This window comes from Candoia aspera, chromosome 16 (genome assembly GCF_035149785.1).
Source record: "Candoia aspera isolate rCanAsp1 chromosome 16, rCanAsp1.hap2, whole genome shotgun sequence".
Taxonomy (NCBI): Eukaryota; Metazoa; Chordata; class Lepidosauria; order Squamata; family Boidae; genus Candoia; species Candoia aspera.
The window spans coordinates 5884370-5902127 of NC_086168.1; the positions used below are offsets into that span (position 1 = coordinate 5884370).

Below are 17758 nucleotides of genomic sequence, written 5' to 3' on the forward strand. Positions count from 1 at the left end.
CTCAACTGGATAACCCTTTGAAATCACTCTTTCTAAACTGCTGTTTCCAGTTGCAAATTCAGGGACATTTTCAACCTGAAAAGCTTTCAAGGGAAACCACCTTCCCCCTTTCCTTTCTCACCAATCCAAATATCATCTCTCCACCCCAGCTGTGCCTGCCTGCCTGCCTGCCTGCCTGCCTGCCTGCCTGCCTGCCTGCCTGCCTGCCTGCCTGCCTTCCTTCCTTCCTTCCTTCCTTCCTTCCTTCCTTCCTTCCTTCCATATTCGGTTTATACCCCGCATTTCTGTTCTTAGGGTGCTTGAGGTGTCTGCCAGTCAAAGTAAAAGATAGGATAGTTAAAATCCCCATGATTATTAATCCCACTCAAAAAGCCGAAAGAAGAAGAAGGTCCTTGTCTTCTTTGGCTGCTAAATGCCGTCACCACGGAGGGAGGGATGTTGGACAGTTTAGGTGCAACGTAGATGGTGGGAGGCTGGTTGCATGCATGTTTCCCTTTGCCCCTCAAAGCTGTTCCCTTTACAATAAGACATCCAGAGTATCTTTTCATGAAAGTCTGATGAAATAGGAAGCAGTAACTCTCAGGGAACCTTGAAAGGAATCCCATTGTCCTGCATCAGGAGTTCTGGGGTTAACCCTCTTCCATCACACCTCTGAGGTGTGGGCCCACCTTCCCAAGTTTCATGTCAATGCTAGTTTTTATGATGGGATTCTGGATGCTTCCTCCTCACCCTCAGGTTGCGATTGTGGGGAAGCAGCATACAGTCTTCTCGGAACGGGCTTTCTTCCCTGCAGGGCACCAGCTTGGCCTGCACACCACCAGCAGCAAATGGGACGCCAGCAATCCAGCTAGTAACCTCGCCACAGTCGCCATCATGCCCGTCTCAGAAGATGTTCCACTGTCCACCTTCACCCTGGAGCTCAAGCACGCCCTCTGTGCCATTGGTAAGAACCAAGGAGCAGGTTGGCTCCTTTGGATTCAGCCTATCCATGAAATGATGGGGACGGTCAGGAGGTCCATCCCAGAATTTGGTGACCAGCTGAACAAAGCTGGAACAGCCTGTATGGTGTGGTGTTCAAGTGGGAATCAGCCTCCCGTGTGTTTTGCATTGCCCTTTTTATACAGGGTGGAGAGCTTTTTTTTAATCGTGTCTTTACTGACTCATAATAGCTCAGGGGAGATCATTCTCCTTCCCTCAGCTGACAGGTCATCTGAGATCTCCAGAAGAGCTGCCAAGCTCCGTTCAATTGCCATTGCCGTTTGACACTTAATAGTGTCATGATTCTGTTCATTTTAATGACAGGTGTCTATTTTTAATGCATGCTCTGCATGTATCATCTTTGGCTAAGGGTAATGTTGGGCTGGGGCTGGGTTTGAGACTTTGGACATAAATAATTAAAACATACTAAACAATCCCTCGTGGGCTGAGAAAACCAGATCAGCTCAAGGAGGAATAAGCAGCTGTGTGAACCAGCAAGCACTGGTTGGTTGGTTATACGTGGTACAGCCTTAGTCATACATGGGCAGGCTCCATCAGTGTGTCTTCTTCACTGGTGTGTGTGTGTTTGTGTGTGTTTCATGCGTGCTGAAAAGGTATTAATTAGGGCCCCCTTATTGCTCCAGTTTAGCCATGTTCAAACCATGCTCAGTCAGTGCCCCCATCTGCTTCATCTCTTCTGCTTCGTTCAGCCTTCTCACACAGTGCAGCAGAGGCCACTGGCTGTTTACATTAGTCTTCTGGATCTTTATTGGTGAGGAAATCAACCATTACACAAAATGTAGGGAGGGTGGAAGTGGCACTTTCAATGTCTTTTGAGTGCCCGATACAGAGAGGGCCAGTTTGGGGCATCTTATGTCTTTCAGGCCATGAAGAGAGATCATGAAAGTTATTCAAGCTTGAAATGCATTAAGCATCATTGAAAAAGAAGGGGGAGGGGTGCATTTTAGATATTTGTGTTTTAGATATTTGGGGCAGGGTCTTCTCCACTTTTCAGTGTGGCCCACTCACGTTATGACTCCATATTAGCATTTCCTCTGATGGGTCTTGATGGAGGTTCCCCAGCTCTTGGTTCAGTTGATTCATACACATTTGGCCCTTCTAATGAACAATGGTTTATAAAGCTCTAACTCTGTCCAATCCACTCAAGAAGCGCATGGGTTGGCCTCTGCTTATGATCCTTGTACCAAGGTTGAAGTAACAGTTGTCATGGTATGTGGGAAAGACCTTGGGAGACTGGGCAAAGAGATCCTGCCAAGAGAATGGTCAGATAAGAGATGGCATAGCCCGCAGCTGGAGAGTGGGCCAGGCAAGAGGCTCAGAAGGGGCCCTCCCTAGTTTCTTGGGCAGTAAAAGAGATGGATGCAGGCGAGAATTGTATTTTCAGACTTGCAAGATTCTGTCAATGTAGCTTTACAATAAAGTAGAATTAGTTTATCAGGTTGTATTTTCTGTCTGGTCAACCTGGCAAGGCTGACATCAATCTTGCAAGTCTGAAAGTACAAATCTGCTTCTCTCTCCTTTACAGCCCGAGAAACTAGGGGGGGTCCCTTCTGAGCCTCTTGCCCTGCCTGCTATCCAGCTGCAGGCTATGCCGTCTCTTATCTGACTGTTCCCTTGGCAGCATCTCCGGGCCCAGTCTCCCAAGGCCTTTCCCACATACCATCGCAAGCCCCTTCCATATAGCCTGCTGTTTAGGAGAGCGAGTGAGAAGGGAGCCCATGGGAAGAAGGGGTTCTTGGAAAGAGAATGGCTAGCAAGTCCAACTGCTGGCTTCGGTTCTCCCATCATAGGGCCCCCTTGGGAGATGAGGTCCTTGTCAAGAACGCAGTCGGTGCCCGATCTTGCGGTGTAGAGCCTCAGTTAGATTTGGCATGGGATGGAACAGCCCTGGCTGCAGTGCATTGATTTTATTTGAGCAGCCCTGGGATCTGGCCTGGAGTTTGAAAAGCCAGAGAGATGGCAGGGTGGGCCAGTGGCTGCGGCAGGAAGGATAACTCCAATGAATCACTTGCTCGCTCATATCCTAGTGGGTTCCTCTGGTTTCTCAGCCTCTGAATCCAAGTAGCTTTTGGAGGCTGGGAAGGGGAGGCAGATAAAGACGCCTTCTTTTCTACCTCTCCCTTCGCCCTTTTTCTTGACCTCTCCCACCAGCTCCATGTGCAGATTAGCCGCTCTCGGGAAGTTGGTTAGCTGACTGATCTCAGTTGGCAATCATGGGCTTGCATCTTGTTGCTGCACCTTCCAGATGTGATTACGTGGTGCGCAAGGATGTGATTTCCCCCTTTTTCCTTGCAAGCATTGCCCCTCAGCCTTCCTGAAGGGGCTGGGAGAGGCTCCGCCTTCTCTCAAACCAGAAAATGCCGGCTGCAGAGCATCTAAGGCGAGTTGGTTTGACTGAGTGGGAAAGCGTCTGAACCACTGCTGTTAGGCAGAAAACCTGTTTCAAATGCTACCACTTTTTAAAGAAGGGTCTGTTGAAAGCCTGGAAAATCAATCCATGGCTTGGTCTGCCTCTTCTCAGAAACACTTCACTTTCTTGAAGTGTGGGTCACCTTCCAAGGTAAGTTACAACTAAGGGCTTTCTCCCCCCCCCCCATCCAAGAATGATGTGCCGTGCTCCAGCAAAGTGCCAGTGCGGTGTGTGAGCGGCACACACAGCTTTCCTTTATGCACGGGAGTGATGACTCACCCAGAAACGTTGTGGGGCGGGGAGAGGCAGCAGAAAGATGGCTTGCTGTGTGGATGCTTTTTCTGTCCTCCAAATGCTGTCGGACAGCAGCATCTGTGTGTTGCAGAAGCTGGTCGGGGCTGATGGTGCCCAGAAGTGTGCCCGTGGCTATTTTCTGCCCAGAGTTCAGGGGCTGGAACAGCCGCTAAGCAGCAGCGCGGGGAAAATGTGGGGCGGCTGGTGGCCAAGAAGGCCATCTAACACTCTAAATAACTTGTCTCTATAAATCCAGCATAACATGCAGAGTTTATGACAAAACAGGCGTTCTGCGGCAAATGCATTTAAACAATTGGTAATGAAATTAAGAGCTGGACGCCATAAAACTTTCTAACGCAGTTGGATGTCATAAATCTTGTCGCCCAGCAAGCCATTCCTCAAAGCTGCCAATTGCAGGAAATAAGGATCAGATTTCTTACAGCCTGCAGGAGATGATCTCTTAGATTAACCCCCACCCACCGCCCCCAAATCGCTCCATGCTTCACTCTGATACTGATTATTGTGCTCCACTGCAGCTCCCGGCTCTCGTTCTAGATCCAGCTCCAAGTCCTCACAATTTAGTCCCCATCAGGCCTCCAACATCTTCTCAGTGACATTTTATGGGTGGTGTCATGCTCACTTGGACTGTGGACCTTGTGTGTTGGGAGGCAAATAATGCTCCCCCGCTCCCTTGCAAATACTGCTTTGTGAATTCTCCGGGAGCATCTGGCTGGCCACCGTTGGACGACAGAAGGTTGGATTAGCACGGCGTTCTGCTCGCCTGTTCCAGCTCGTCCCTTGATGTGTTCTTAAAGTCCTCCTCCTCAGCAGACGTGGGTTTCCAGAAGCACAAATGAGCAGATGCTGTCCGTGTCAAGCATCAAGTGAAGGCAACCATATTAATGCCCCCCATCTCATCTTTTGGGGATACATCCACTCTCAGAACAAGCTGCTCCAAGCTGTGTGAATTTTTGAGAGTTCAGTAGCTCTTCAGCCAGATGTTCTGGGCTTTTCTGCCCGGAGTTCAAATATGTCTGGTTTACACCTTTAAATTATCAACCTATTGAACAGGTTCCACTATGGTTGAATATACCATGAAGCTGTTCAGGTGTAGCCCAGAATTATTATGCTTTGGCAGTTAGAGGAAAGCGCCAGCTTGACTTTGCATTTATCCAAATCCAGCAACTAGAAAAATTTGAGCCTAGTTTAGGTGGCCAGACACCCTTAAGCTAAAAATAGGGTCCTTGCTCATCCCTTAGTATTGCAGCCTACAGCAGTGATTCTTCGACTATTCACCAGGACAGAAAGATAAGGTATAACTCAAACTAGGTTCCATCCACTAGTTTGCCAGCAAACCGTGGCTTGCCACTAATCCAGACCTAAAGTTTCCTGATTTCTGCATGAAGAGTTTATAGAGGAGATGGATGGATGTCGTGAGAACAGGCAAACTGGGGACTCTGCCTGTTCTCACAGGGCCGAGCCACAACTGGTTAATTTATACAGAATTAATGAACTGAGCAATAAGTCCAAATAGGGTAGGGTATTTTCTTTTCAAAATGTGCCGTTCCAGATTGTGGAAGCACATGAGCATGTGAAAGTGTACATGCAGATAGAAAGACCTAGCCATCCAAAAACACAGCATGCTCCCTGGTTAAATATCTGCTCGCATTTTTAAACGGACCCAACTCGATCTACCTGGCTCTTGCGAGCAGTCTTGAAATCCTTTGGACTGCCACGCTTCGGTCTAGCCAGGAGGGCACAACCTGCACAGGAACTACCCTTTGGAAGAACCAGATGTTACGGAGAGAAAGCATCTAGTGTAAACAGAATGATGGCAGAATGCAGATCATGCTGGAGTGAGAGGAGCGAAGCAAAACTCCTGCTGAGAAATCCCAAGGAATTTTTTGCTTCTTTGAACAATAGTTTTGCATTCCTCTTTGTTCTGCCCCCCCTGGAGCTGGTCCTTCTTTGAAGAAGCCCACTGGGCATAAACCACAATTGGGCCTCTGTGTGTGTGTGTGTGTGTGTGTGTCTTTCCAACCTTTCCCCTTTGATCCAGGCCACCCTTTCCAGTGGTCTGATATAGACTCCATTTCCCCATTGCTTCCCCAGCCGAGCTGGTTTGTATTTGAATGCCGAGCGACTTGTTCCTTTAATTTAGTGGCGTTCCATTTGGCTAATAGGAAAATGAGTTATTTATGCAGCGTGTTAGGATTTTGGCAGGGTTTCTATTCCATGTTTTGCAAGTGCTTCTGTCAATATCGCCCGTGACCTTTCTCTCCAGCCTGACATTGATGTCTTGCTTTATTCCCGTCCTCTCTTCCTTCCCCCTTCCCTCTTTAACATGCTGCAGAGCTGCGGTTAATTCAGCAGGGAGAACTTGGGCGCTTTGCTGTCCCTTAGATCTAGAAATCAAAATTGTGCGCGCAGCCAGGGAGTGGTTTTTGCCAGAGCGAGAGCTGCGACTTGCATCCTAACTTAAACGGATCCCGGCGATGTTAAAGTGGGAAAGAAACGTGCAAAGAAGCTGTGAGCCGAACAACAGCTACAAAAAAAGAAAAAAATGCAAACTAAAGGTTTGTTAGCTACGAGGGCGATTGTGGAACTTGGCTTGCAAGCTGGGGCAAGCGAGCGCTGTCACCAAGCAACCCAGCAGAGATGTGTGGGTAAATTAAAAGAGCTGCTGGTTCTTTCGTACCTGTCCTTCTGTTTCAGGGCATCCGTGGGCCACAAGTGGTAAACACAGACTACCAACCACTTGAAGGCTAATTATAGCATTTGCGAATTTTGTTTAGGAAGAAAAGTGAGATGTCTCCGTCTCTGATCAGTGTGGGTCCTGTTTAGTCCTTTGCTGGCACCTTGACTTTTTGGAGGTTCTCTTTCTAGAGGGCTACTAATTGGGCTCTTTGGAATAGATGAAGTTTGAAGTTGGCCCATCTCTAGGAAGTAGCTGCAACAATCCAGCTGTCCTGAGTGCTCTCTGGCTAGAAAAATGGGATATACATCGATTGATTGATTGATTGATTATGTGCCATCAAGTCGGTGTCACCTCTTAGCGACCACATAGCTAGACCTTCTCCAGGAGGATCTGTCCTCAGCCTGGTCCTTCAGCTCTTCCAGTGGTCCACCCATCACCACTGTAGCTGAGTCCCTCCATCTTGCTACTGGTCATCCTCCTCTTCTCTTTCCTTCCACCTTTCCTAGGATTATGAACTTCTCTGGGAATTGTAGAGGTTGCCTGGGTAGAAGATTGATTGATTGATTGATTGATTGATTGATTGATTGATTGATTAGGTGCCATCAAGTCAGAGTTAGCTCTTAGCAGCCACATAGCTAGACCTTCTCCAGGAAGGTCTGTCCCCAACCTGGTCCTTCAGGTCTTCCTATCATTGCTGAAATTGAGTTCATCCACCCTGCAGCTGGCCATCCTCTTCTCTTTCCTTCCACCTTTCCCAGCATCAGAGCCTTCTCCAGAGAGCTGGGTCTTCACCTAATATGTCCAGAGTAGGATAATTTGAGCCTGCTCATTTGTGCCTCAAGTGGAAACTCTGCATTGATGTGTTCAATGATCCATTTGTTTGTTTTCTTGGCTGTCCACGGTATTCTCAGGAGTCTTCTCCGACCCCAAAGTTTAAAAAGCATCAATACTCTTCCTGTCCTGCTTCTTCAAAGTCCAACTCTTGTTTCCATAGAGTGCCCCAGGGCCTGTACTGTTCTGATCTTTCAATCACATTAATCCTATTTAACATCCAGGATATCATGGGAATTTTTCCCCTGGTCCTGCTGCTTAAGATACTTTGATTGAAAGTGCTTGGCCTGTGCATTCAGTCCCGAGCTTTTGATCTGGCTCAGCTGCACCCCTGAGGGATGTTGAGTTGGCAACAGGAAAGTCAGAAACACGAGGAATAACAAACACTGGATTTAAAATCTTTAGGGGAAATCAGTGGACCTGCTTGGTAAGTGGCTTGTTGTCTGTCCCCACCCCAGGTCCAACCCTGCTGCTCACCAGCGACAACATCAAGCAGCAGCTTGGCTCCGCAGCTCTTGACAGGTAAGGACCCTGCATTGTTCCCTGGACGCTGCAAGCAGTGACTTGCTGTAATGGTATGTGAGAATGACCTTGGGAGGCAGAGGGAAGATATGCCACCTAGGGAATGGTCAGATAAGAGAGGGCATAGCCCACAGCTGGATAGTGGGTGAGGCAAGAAGGGACCCTCCCTAGTTTTTTGGGCTGCAAAGGAGATGGGGAGAATTGGACTTTCAGATTTGCAAGATTCTGTTAAGGTAGCCTTACAATAAAGTAGAATTAGCTGATCTGGTCGTGTTTCCTGTCTGGTCTACCTGGTAAGGTTGACAGGGTCTCCAGACTTTATGTAGCATAGGGCCTCACCAGTCTAAATCCAGCACTGAGTGGGAGCTTTGCAGACACCAAGGGAGAGGTGAGTGGGCATGCTTGATCTTTAGTCCCTTGCAAGTCACTTAAATTGCAGAAGCCCAGGATTCTAGGAGGATTGTTCTAGGCTTCCCACCTGTTGACCTGTACAGCAGGTTGAGGCTGATGCTGCATGACCAGCACTTCTGCCCCTCTTTCCCTTAGCATCCATGAGTATCGGTTGTCCAGTTGGCTGGGTCAGCAGGAAGACATGCACCACATTGTGCTGTACCAGTCCGACAGCACCCTCACCCCCTGGACCCAGCGCTGCATCCGGCAGGCTGACTGCATCTTGATCGTGGGCCTGGGGGAGCAGGAGCCCACCGTCGGAGAGGTGAGTCGCACCAGAACGAATGTAAAAGGAGCTGTTGGATTCCGGCTTTGCTAGACCACCGGATCCAGTTTCCAAACTCGGGATAAAGTGGGCACCTCTGGCCCCATGTGGGGAAGTTGACTTAGGGCCTATATATTCTAGGATAATGGGGAGATCAGGGTGATTTTCTAGGTCAGGGTTTCTCAACCTTAGCAACGTTAAGATGTGTGGACTTCGGCTCCCAGAATTCCCCAGCCAGAGGGCTGCCATTTGTGGACAGGAAAGGGGGCAGGAAGGAAAACAAACCAATGTTCGTTAGGAACAGCTCTCCAAGACTCGGAAAGGGGCCTTGCCTGGAGATGCCAGGAAGGGTCGTTGAGCCCAGCGGTCTCTTGAACCTTCTTTTTTGCACCAGTTGGAACGGATGCTGGAGAACACAGCTGTCCGAGCTCAGAAGCAGCTGATCTTGCTGCACCGAGAGGATGGCCCCCTCCCTTCCCGGACTGTGGAGTGGCTCAACATGCGCAGCTGGTGCTCTGCCCACCTCCACCTCCGCTGCCCCCGTCGAGTCTTCTCCCGGCGGAGCCTGCCCAAACTGGTAAGAGGCTCCATCACGGGTCCCCGGCCCATGCCTGAGCTGTAGGTAGGGGCAGCCCCCGCTGTGATGTCACCCGGCTCTGTCAGAGTCCACGATCCAGATGTTGGCTGCTTTTCTACGCTGCTCTATGTCTTCCTGTGCTCCGGTTGACTTTGCTGGCTGGGATGTGAGCATCGAGCCCATTGTCCTTTCTGAAGCGTGGTTGGTGGCTTGGCGTCACCTGTAAACCCAACCCTTTCTCATTTACTGAATCAAAGAAACCACATGGCTTCGTGTGATGGGTGAGACCAACCAATAATGGCATCCCCCCCAAATGTAAGGACTTGCTTTCTGGGGAATTGAAATCTGCAGATCTGAAATATTTGGAGGAAAGCTGCCATAGAAAGTCCACGAGATTTGCTTAACGACCATATTAACGATTCGCTTAATGACTGGTGACTCGCTTAACAACCACCATAAAAGGTCGTAAAATTGGGTCAGATTCGCTTAATGACCGCTTAGCAATTGAAATTCTGGTCCCAATTATGGTCGTTAAGCGAGGACTCCTGTAAATTGATACCTAAATCAGGGCCCTTCGGTATGTGTGTTTTGGAATAAACTCTGCCTACTAGATAGACTTGTAAGCACAGGATTTGCTTCTGATGCAACCCTTCCTTCTTTTTCTAAGCATCCTTTAGTGGTATGCAACTAGATTTGTAGATTTCAAATCTCTGAATTCCCCAGCCAGCACGGCTGTTCCTGAGAATTCTGCAGGTGGGTCCGAATATCTGGAAGCTGTCCAGAGGAATGAAAGCAGTTCGGGGCTATGCCTGATGCTGGGTCTCTGGTCTCCCACCTGCAGAAAGAACTGTATGAACGCGTCTTCCAGAAGCCTGCCGACCGACACTCCGACTTCTCTCGGCTAGCCCGCGTCTTGACGGGGAACGCGGTCGCCTTGGTTCTTGGAGGAGGTGGAGCACGGTAAGGCTGGCCCGGTGCTTCGAGAGACCCCTTGGCGTGGGATATTGCGCATCTGAGGCTTCCTGGGAATGCACAGGCCTTCCGGCTTCTTTATTGCACTGTGACAGCAGCAGGTGGATGGATGATGATCCTTCCCCTCCTTCCCCTTCTCCTCCCCTCCATCATCATCATCATCATCATTCCTTCTCCTTCCTCTTCCCTATATCTCTCCTCCTCCTCCTCCTTCTCCCCTCCTCCTCCTCTTCCTCCTTCATCATCACCATCATCCCTTCTCCTCCTTCCCCTTCCCCTTCCCCTTCCCCATCTCCCTTCTCCTCCTCCTCCTCCATCATCATCATCATCATCATCATCCCTCCTCCTCCTCCTCCATCATCATCATCCCTTCTCCTCCTTCCCCTTCCCCTTCCCCATCTCCCTTCTCCTCCTCCTCCATCATCATCATCATCATCCCTCCTCCTCCTCCTCCATCATCATCATCACCATCATCCCTTCTCCTCCTTCCCCTTCCCCTTCCCCATCTCCCTTCTCCTCCTCCTCCTCCTCCTCCATCATCATCATCATCATCATCCCTCCTCCTCCTCCTCCTCCTCCATCATCATCATCCCTTATCCTCCTTCCCCTTCCCTATATCTTTCCTCCTCCTCCTCCTTCTCCTTCCCTGTCCCAAACAGCAGTATTCCCACTTTTAATCTGAGCCCTCGCCAACTCCAAATAAGGATTTGGAAAGCAGGCTGGTGGTTAGGAGAATCTTCCTGAAAGGCACAAGCAGTTTGACAGTGGAACTAAGGATCTGCGCTGATGGTCATCCCATCCTTGGTGGACAGCCGTATCTCGGAGATGCTTTAATTGGATTCCTGCACCAAGCTGGGGGTTGGCTTAGATGGCCTTTCAGCTTGCTTGTACAACACACTTAAAAGCAGTTGGCATAACACGCTCCCTGAACCTGTTACAACGCCCTTGCATTTTCTCCCTGGAGTTAGAATTCGGTCTGTCGCGTGAACTGAGCTGACAATTCTGAAACCTCACCGGAGATTTGCACCAGAACTCTGGCATCATAATACAGACTATTTCAGAATAGCTTTCTCTTGGGCCAAACTCCCATCAAGGGTGATTTCAGGACCCCCCTAGTTTCCTTTTCCCCCGTTTCCTCCCTCCCTCTGTTTTCCCCGATCAGTAACTATGCAGTCCCGAAAGTGATTTCTCGTCCCTCCCTTTCCCATCCTTGGTGAAACTGTTCAGGTTTGGGATAATTTAAGCGTTTGGGCTTTGGAACGAGCTCCTGAAAATGTCGCCCTCCTTTTGTCTGTCGGAGTTCGCTGCTCTGGTGGCGGGGTGGGTTGGGTTGAGCTGGTGCATGCTGCGTTCTGCGAAATGAACCTTGGAATTTTCTTGTCTTCTGTATTTTCACATGGATAATTAGTTCCTGGCTGCCATCCCCTCGTTGATTGTTCTAGTGTTTTGGGAGAAATGCCATAAGTAAGATCGCCCACACGTTGTTCCAGCCCAGAGCTGTTTCTGCCTCTCTTCCTTTTGTTAGCATTCTAGATGTCTCACTTCCCCCCACCACCATTCCTTTGCTTGACTTCAATGGAGAAGCAGCTCCTGGCACTGGGTGGCGAGGGGGCTGGCCCTGAAACCAACCCGGAGGTCTTCAGAAACGCAAACCCATCAGAGATCAAGATTGCCTTTTGTTCTGGAAAGCATTCCGTCTGTCGCTTGTTAACCATGACTTTTCTCCCCCCCAAGGACCATTTGGGTTGGTGTTCAAATCTTGCTAACCCTTTGTAGCACCCTCTGCAAAAGAACACTGCTTCTGATCTTCAGCTGCGCCTAAGGCATCCTATGCAGCCCTGTTGCTCCCTTTGCTAATCGCTTACTGCTTCATCTCTGATTAAAGCACAGGATCCGGGTGTTCTAGGCACTCCGGTTAACCCCAGTGTCCCTGGCCTCCCCCTTTCAGTTCTAGACTCGGAGGAGCCATGGAGTCAAACACCCTGCCCGGTGCAGGAATCCAAGCGAATGCATTGAGCATCTGCTAGAAGACAACCCCATCACCTCCCCGGATCTTGGCTTCCACCGTCAAACTATCTTACTGCTAGAAAGTTATTCCTAATATCTAGCTGAAACCTGCCTTCCTAAAACTTAAGTCCATCAGTTCCCCTGGGGTGGAAGCCCCAAGTCAGGAGGAGTCTGGCAGCACTTTCTCCAATGACAATTTTAGGCTTCCCCCGAGCCCATTTTTCAAAAGAGGAGTCAACAGGACTAGGAACTTGCAGCTCAGTAATAAAACATTAGTGCAGGTTGTAAAGAAGGGGAATTTGCATTTTGGCTTCCCTTGCCTTGGACGTTTTCACACTCAGCCTCTTTGACTGCATCCAGCTAGACTTTTGGAGGTGCCATACAGAAAGCCACAGCCGTCCATGCCCGTTGGTCATCAACTCATGTTCTGTCTGCTTCTCGCTCATTTTCACCATTCGCCGGCTCGCCTCCGTGGACAACTCTGCATGCCACAGATGTCAACTTCAAACATCTTGTGTTACATCTGCATCTCACCTCCCATCTGTCTTCCCACATTTCAGGTCCAGAATAGAAAGAGCATTTTTCTCTGATTTGGCAGAAATGACAATCTACTCTTCTGCCTGGTTAAGCATTGCTGTATTCCCTGCTGAACACCTGGGAAGGAAGGAAGGAAGGAGGGAAGGAAGGAAGGAAGGAAGGAAGGAAGGAAGGAAGGAAGGAAGGAAGGAAGGAAAAATATGGAAGACTGAAAGATTAAGGAGGGAGGGAGGGAGGGAGGGAAGGGAAAATAAGGAAGACTGAAAGGGAAGGAAGGAAGGAAGGAAGGAAGGAAGGAAGGAAGGAAGAAAGGAAGGAAAAATATGGAAGACTGAAAGATTAAGGAGGGAGGGAGGGAGGGAAGGGAAAATAAGGAAGACTGAAAGGGAAGGAAGGAAGGAAGGAAGGAAGGAAGGAAGGAAGGAAGACTGAAAGATGAGGGAGGGAGGGAGGGAAGGGAAAATAAGGAAGACTGAAAGGGAAGGAAGGAAGGAAGGAAGGAAGGAAAAATATGGAAGACTGAAAGATTAAGGAGGGAGGGAGGGAGGGAGGGAAGGGAAAATAAGGAAGACTGAAAGGGAAGGAAGGAAGGAAGGAAGAAAGGAAGGAAAAATATGGAAGACTGAAAGATTAAGGAGGGAGGGAGGGAGGGAGGGAGGGAGGGAGGGAAGGGAAAATAAGGAAGACTGAAAGGGAAGGAAGGAAGGAAGGAAGGAAGGAAGAAAGGAAGGGAAAATAAGGAAGACTGAAAGGGAAGGAAGGAAGGAAGGAAGGAAGGAAGGAAGGAAAAATATGGAAGACTGAAAGATTAAGGAGGGAGGGAGGGAGGGAAGGGAAAATAAGGAAGACTGAAAGGGAAGGAAGGAAGGAAGGAAGGAAGGAAGGAAGGAAGACTGAAAGATGAGGGAGGGAGGGAAGGGAAAATAAGGAAGACTGAAAGGGAAGGAAGGAAGGAAGGAAGGAAGGAAGGAAAAATATGGAAGACTGAAAGATTAAGGAGGGAGGGAGGGAGGGAGGGAAGGGAAAATAAGGAAGACTGAAAGGGAAGGAAGGAAGGAAGGAAGAAAGGAAGGGAAAATAAGGAAGACTGAAAGGGAAGGAAGGAAGGAAGGAAGGAAGGAAGGGAAAATAAGGAAGACTGAAAGGGAAGGAAGGAAGGAAGGAAGGAAGGCTTTCAAGGAAGGGAGGGAGGGAGGAAGGAAGGATCGATCCAAACTCACTGCCAGCCTTTTAGCAAGGCTGCCTTCCAATTCTTGTTGTTTGGAAGTTCTAATGCACCTAAGTCTGGTTTAGCTGCTCTGCCTTGCAAGGAGCAGCTTTGTTCATTGCTACAAAGCAGAAGAATACTTGTACCGAATTTTGGAGTTCTGGCTTAATTTTAACCAGAAAAACGGGGAGCATGCAGCGCACAAAGCATTTAATAACTGTGCTCACCATGATCTGACAGTGCGAACAAGAAAGGGGATAGAATGACACCTGTGGGCCAAATCCAACTGTGGACCTTAAGTGCTCCCGCCCAGCTGCAGTCAGGCAGATGTCTTTGCGATCAACCTCTTAGCAGGAGTGATTTGCGTGGACATCGGGCTGCGGTTCCACAGGTAGTTGTTGGACGCGCCATCACAATGAGAACAAAGGCCTCCCTGCGGGCACCTGCAAGGGGCAAAGGAGGCTGATGCCTTAATCCCCCTGCAAAAGGAAGATTGCCTCTGCTTTTGACAGCTGCCCAACATTTAGTAGCCAAGTGTCAGGGCTCCTTCTGCGCAGCCTCTCCCCTGCTTGCAGATCAGGGCGGCCAGGGGCGTGTGGGCAAGCCAAGAGAATTCATCGGAGGTGCCGGGTGGGAGGGGAGCCCTGCACTGTGCTTTGCAAACAGGAGACTCTACTAGGTAACTCAGGTTACAGTTAAGTTTCTTTCTCCTTCCATTCCCCCAGACACACACTTCATGGTACACTATCTTTTTTCTTCTTTTGCTTTTTGCAATATGTCATGACAGACTGGAGAACAGCAAAACCTCCCTCCCTCCCTCCCTTCCTTCTCTAATTCACTCTCAGGATATTTTCCATAGTTTATCTCCCTCCCTCCCTCCCTCCCTCCCTCCCTTCCTTCCTTCCTTCCTTCCTTCACTTTCATAATCTTTCTCTTTCAGTCTCCTGTACTTCCTTCCTTCATCATTCTTTCTCTCATTCACTTCAATAATCTTTCTCTTTCAGTCTCCTGTATTTCCTTCCTTCCTTCCTTCCTTCCTTCCTTCCTTCCTTCCTTCCTTCCTTCCTTCCTTCCTTCCTTCCTTCCTTCCTTCCTTCCTTCCTTCCTTTTCCATGGTGTGCAAGCCAAATTCTAGAATCTCTTCCAGGTTCTTTTGGCCTCTGTATCCTTCCTCTGCTAGCAACTGGGCTTCTTTCTTAAAATGTACACTGTTTTTTTTAAAAAAAAATCTTTCTCCTCCCCAACCCCGCTCCTCCCACCTTGCGTAACCCTCCAGGGGATGCTCCCAAGTGGGGGTCATCAGGGCGTTGAACGAGGCTGGAATCCCTGTGGACATGATTGGTGGAACATCCATTGGGTCCTTCATGGGTGCCCTGTACGCAGAGGAGCGCAGCTACACCCAGATGAGGATCAAAGCCCGCCAGTGGGCCATGGTAAGAACCCCTGTTGGGACCATCTCCTGAACCCAAAGCTGTGAAGAATGCAAGGGACTTTAACACTCTGGGTCCAGAGGGGAAAAATAGCAAGGAATCCACTGGACTCATCCGACAAACTGTGGCTAACCTGGCAATGCTAAGGTTAGGAGGACCTTTGTTGGAGCCTTACAACCAGAGCCTTCAGACCAAGATCTGTTTTGAGCCTGGAGGACGCATCCATGTCCTGCCAGTCCCATCCTGCTAGGTCAGTGGATCCTTTCTGGCCATCTGACCTCTGGGCTTGTGCCTGGAATGTTAACTTGGCCCCCCAGAAAATCTTCTCATCTTTCCCCTGGTTTGGCTGAGCCAGAAGGGGAGATGCGGGGTGTTGTCCAAAGTTTAGCTAAGGGAAACGGCTTGCTCCCCTAGGGTAGATGCAGGTAATATTATGCCCACAAAGAATGAGATGCTTCCTTTACGGAACATGGAAACCATTAACTCACTAATGGTTAATTAAAACCATGGGTTGAACTAACTGCTTTGCTCTGCTTTTAATACATCTCTCTCCCAACTTTCTCTTCCTCTCCATTTTCTTTTCTCTTTCTCTCCTTCCACATGCTCCCTTGCGTAGAAGCAATCGAGGTAATGGTTTGCATTTAGTAACTTTGTTGTGGTGGTGCTTGTTAAGCAGACGTTCTTTTGTGAAGGAAGCAGTAGATGGGCTAAGACCCTGCAGGGGCAATGTGCCGTTTTTTTAAGGGGCCCTCCCTGGTCCCACCAACCCCGCTGCCCGGAAAGTTGATTTTGGAGGGAGTGAGGGAGTAACTTCCTGCGCAACACGGCGAGTTGTTCGCATCCTGCCTGCAGTCACTGCGAACGTCCCCCACCATCTGTCTTCCTGTCACTTAGAAACGTTTTCCCTTTGATTTATAAGTGAGGAAGCATGGGCTTTGTGGACATTTCTGCGCAAGGAACTTGTCAAGCCTCGCTTAATTGAGAAAAAGGATCGGGAAAGAGAAACGGCAGCAGTTTCCCTAGTTTCCTTCACGCTCTCTCGTTTCTGCCTGTGTCCTCAGCTCTGGATTTCGATTGATCAGGCAGGAGCATCTCTCTAGCACAGTGGCGGAATGCTGCATGTCCTGGAAATTCTCATCCTCGCTTCCCTCTGACTGCCCCTGGTCTAATTTTGTCTTGCAGGAGAGGGCTTATCCTGGCAAAACTTTGTCCTCTCCCAGCGTTCCCATATTAGCTCCATGGGGGTAAATCTTGGTAGTTCCTTCATGGGGGTATTGCTTTCTGCTTGTCTATTTGTCTGGTGTTAATCCCTGCTTATCTGGGTTCAGGCTGCTGGAGGGGGGGTGTTCTGTTCTTTTTGTTTCCTTCTTAGCTTTTTTCTTGTCTCGTTTGAATGGTGTGTAAACATGGTTTAGATAAGCAGGGATTAACACCAGACAGTTCAGTTCCAATTTTATTAGGGTCACTGACCAGTACAAGTTACGATTCTATAAAGATATACACATTAGCCTTAAAATGTGGACCATCTGATTTGAAATAATTTTAAACTTGGATTTACAAGTCCCAATTAAATGTTAAAATACATTGAGATCACCATGTAAATGAGCCCCTTAATCAAATTTAAAAACCATCTTATTAATTTACATTATCACAACTCATATTCTATGGAATATAAGTATCTGTAAAACTAGGGTGTGTAAAATATTAAAAGGAGTAATGAAAAGAGTAAAATATCATATATAAAATAGGATATGTAGACCACTTAAAGTTATTACAAGGGGTACATTACTACGGTTTTCCAATCATAATCTGACGTATCATCATAGCAGCTGTGCCTGGATGACATGCACCAGACAAACAAGCAGAAAACAACTGTTATAAACAGGGAGCACACCCCACCCTCCCTCGCACTGACAATGTTCCCTAGTTGGGTAATGAAACGTCTGCAAGCCAACAGCCAAGCTCAAGCACCAAGGACTTCACAGCCCTGAGCTACAGATGTTCTCTTCTGTTGGAACCAATGGGTATCACAGAATGACGATATCCCACCCCTACAAAGCCAGTGCATTTGGACTTCTCAACTCAACCTCCTAAAGCCAGTTCCGAGGGAGGGTTGTACTTCCTGCCTTTCCTTTGAATGGACCCTTGTGGATGTTCCTTTCTTTCCCCCAAATGCCACACATTTTTACAAAACACGCCTACCTGCTTTTTCCAATTCTTGGGCCAAATGACATTTTTGGGTTCATATATCCTGTATTATTATTTTTTTTAATTTTTATTGGCGGGGAGTAGCCCAAGGCCTCTAATGCAAGCCCTTTGTAAGGTTGCAGCCGGCTCATGAAAGAGCCTAGCTGTCTCTTCTCCCATCTCCTGACTGGCAGTATTTTAGCTCAGGAGGTGGCCAGCGAAAGCAGAACTGAGCCTACTACGAGGTGCCAGGCTCCCCTGGCATCGTAAAAAGGTTTCTGGGTCCACCCGAGCGCCGACCACAAAGCACGTGACAGATGCCTGGCTGCAAAGACAGCCGGTCCCCAACTTTATTTCAGGAGCAGGAGTTGG

At 48.7% G+C, this 17758-nt stretch overlaps 1 protein-coding gene across 2 annotated transcripts in view; it reads left to right on the forward strand.

Annotated features, from left to right (window-relative positions):
• The window catches only part of PNPLA7 (patatin like phospholipase domain containing 7), a 72992-nt gene that overhangs the window by 39943 nt on the left and 15291 nt on the right, over positions 1 to 17758 (forward strand). For both annotated transcript variants that reach the window (XM_063316329.1, XM_063316330.1), the window contains exons 21-26: positions 794 to 943; positions 7691 to 7754; positions 8301 to 8469; positions 8864 to 9046; positions 9888 to 10006; positions 15046 to 15202. In XM_063316329.1, coding sequence (XP_063172399.1) covers positions 794 to 943; positions 7691 to 7754; positions 8301 to 8469; positions 8864 to 9046; positions 9888 to 10006; positions 15046 to 15202 — 842 coding nt within the window. The remainder of the gene's footprint in view (positions 1 to 793; positions 944 to 7690; positions 7755 to 8300; positions 8470 to 8863; positions 9047 to 9887; positions 10007 to 15045; positions 15203 to 17758) is intronic.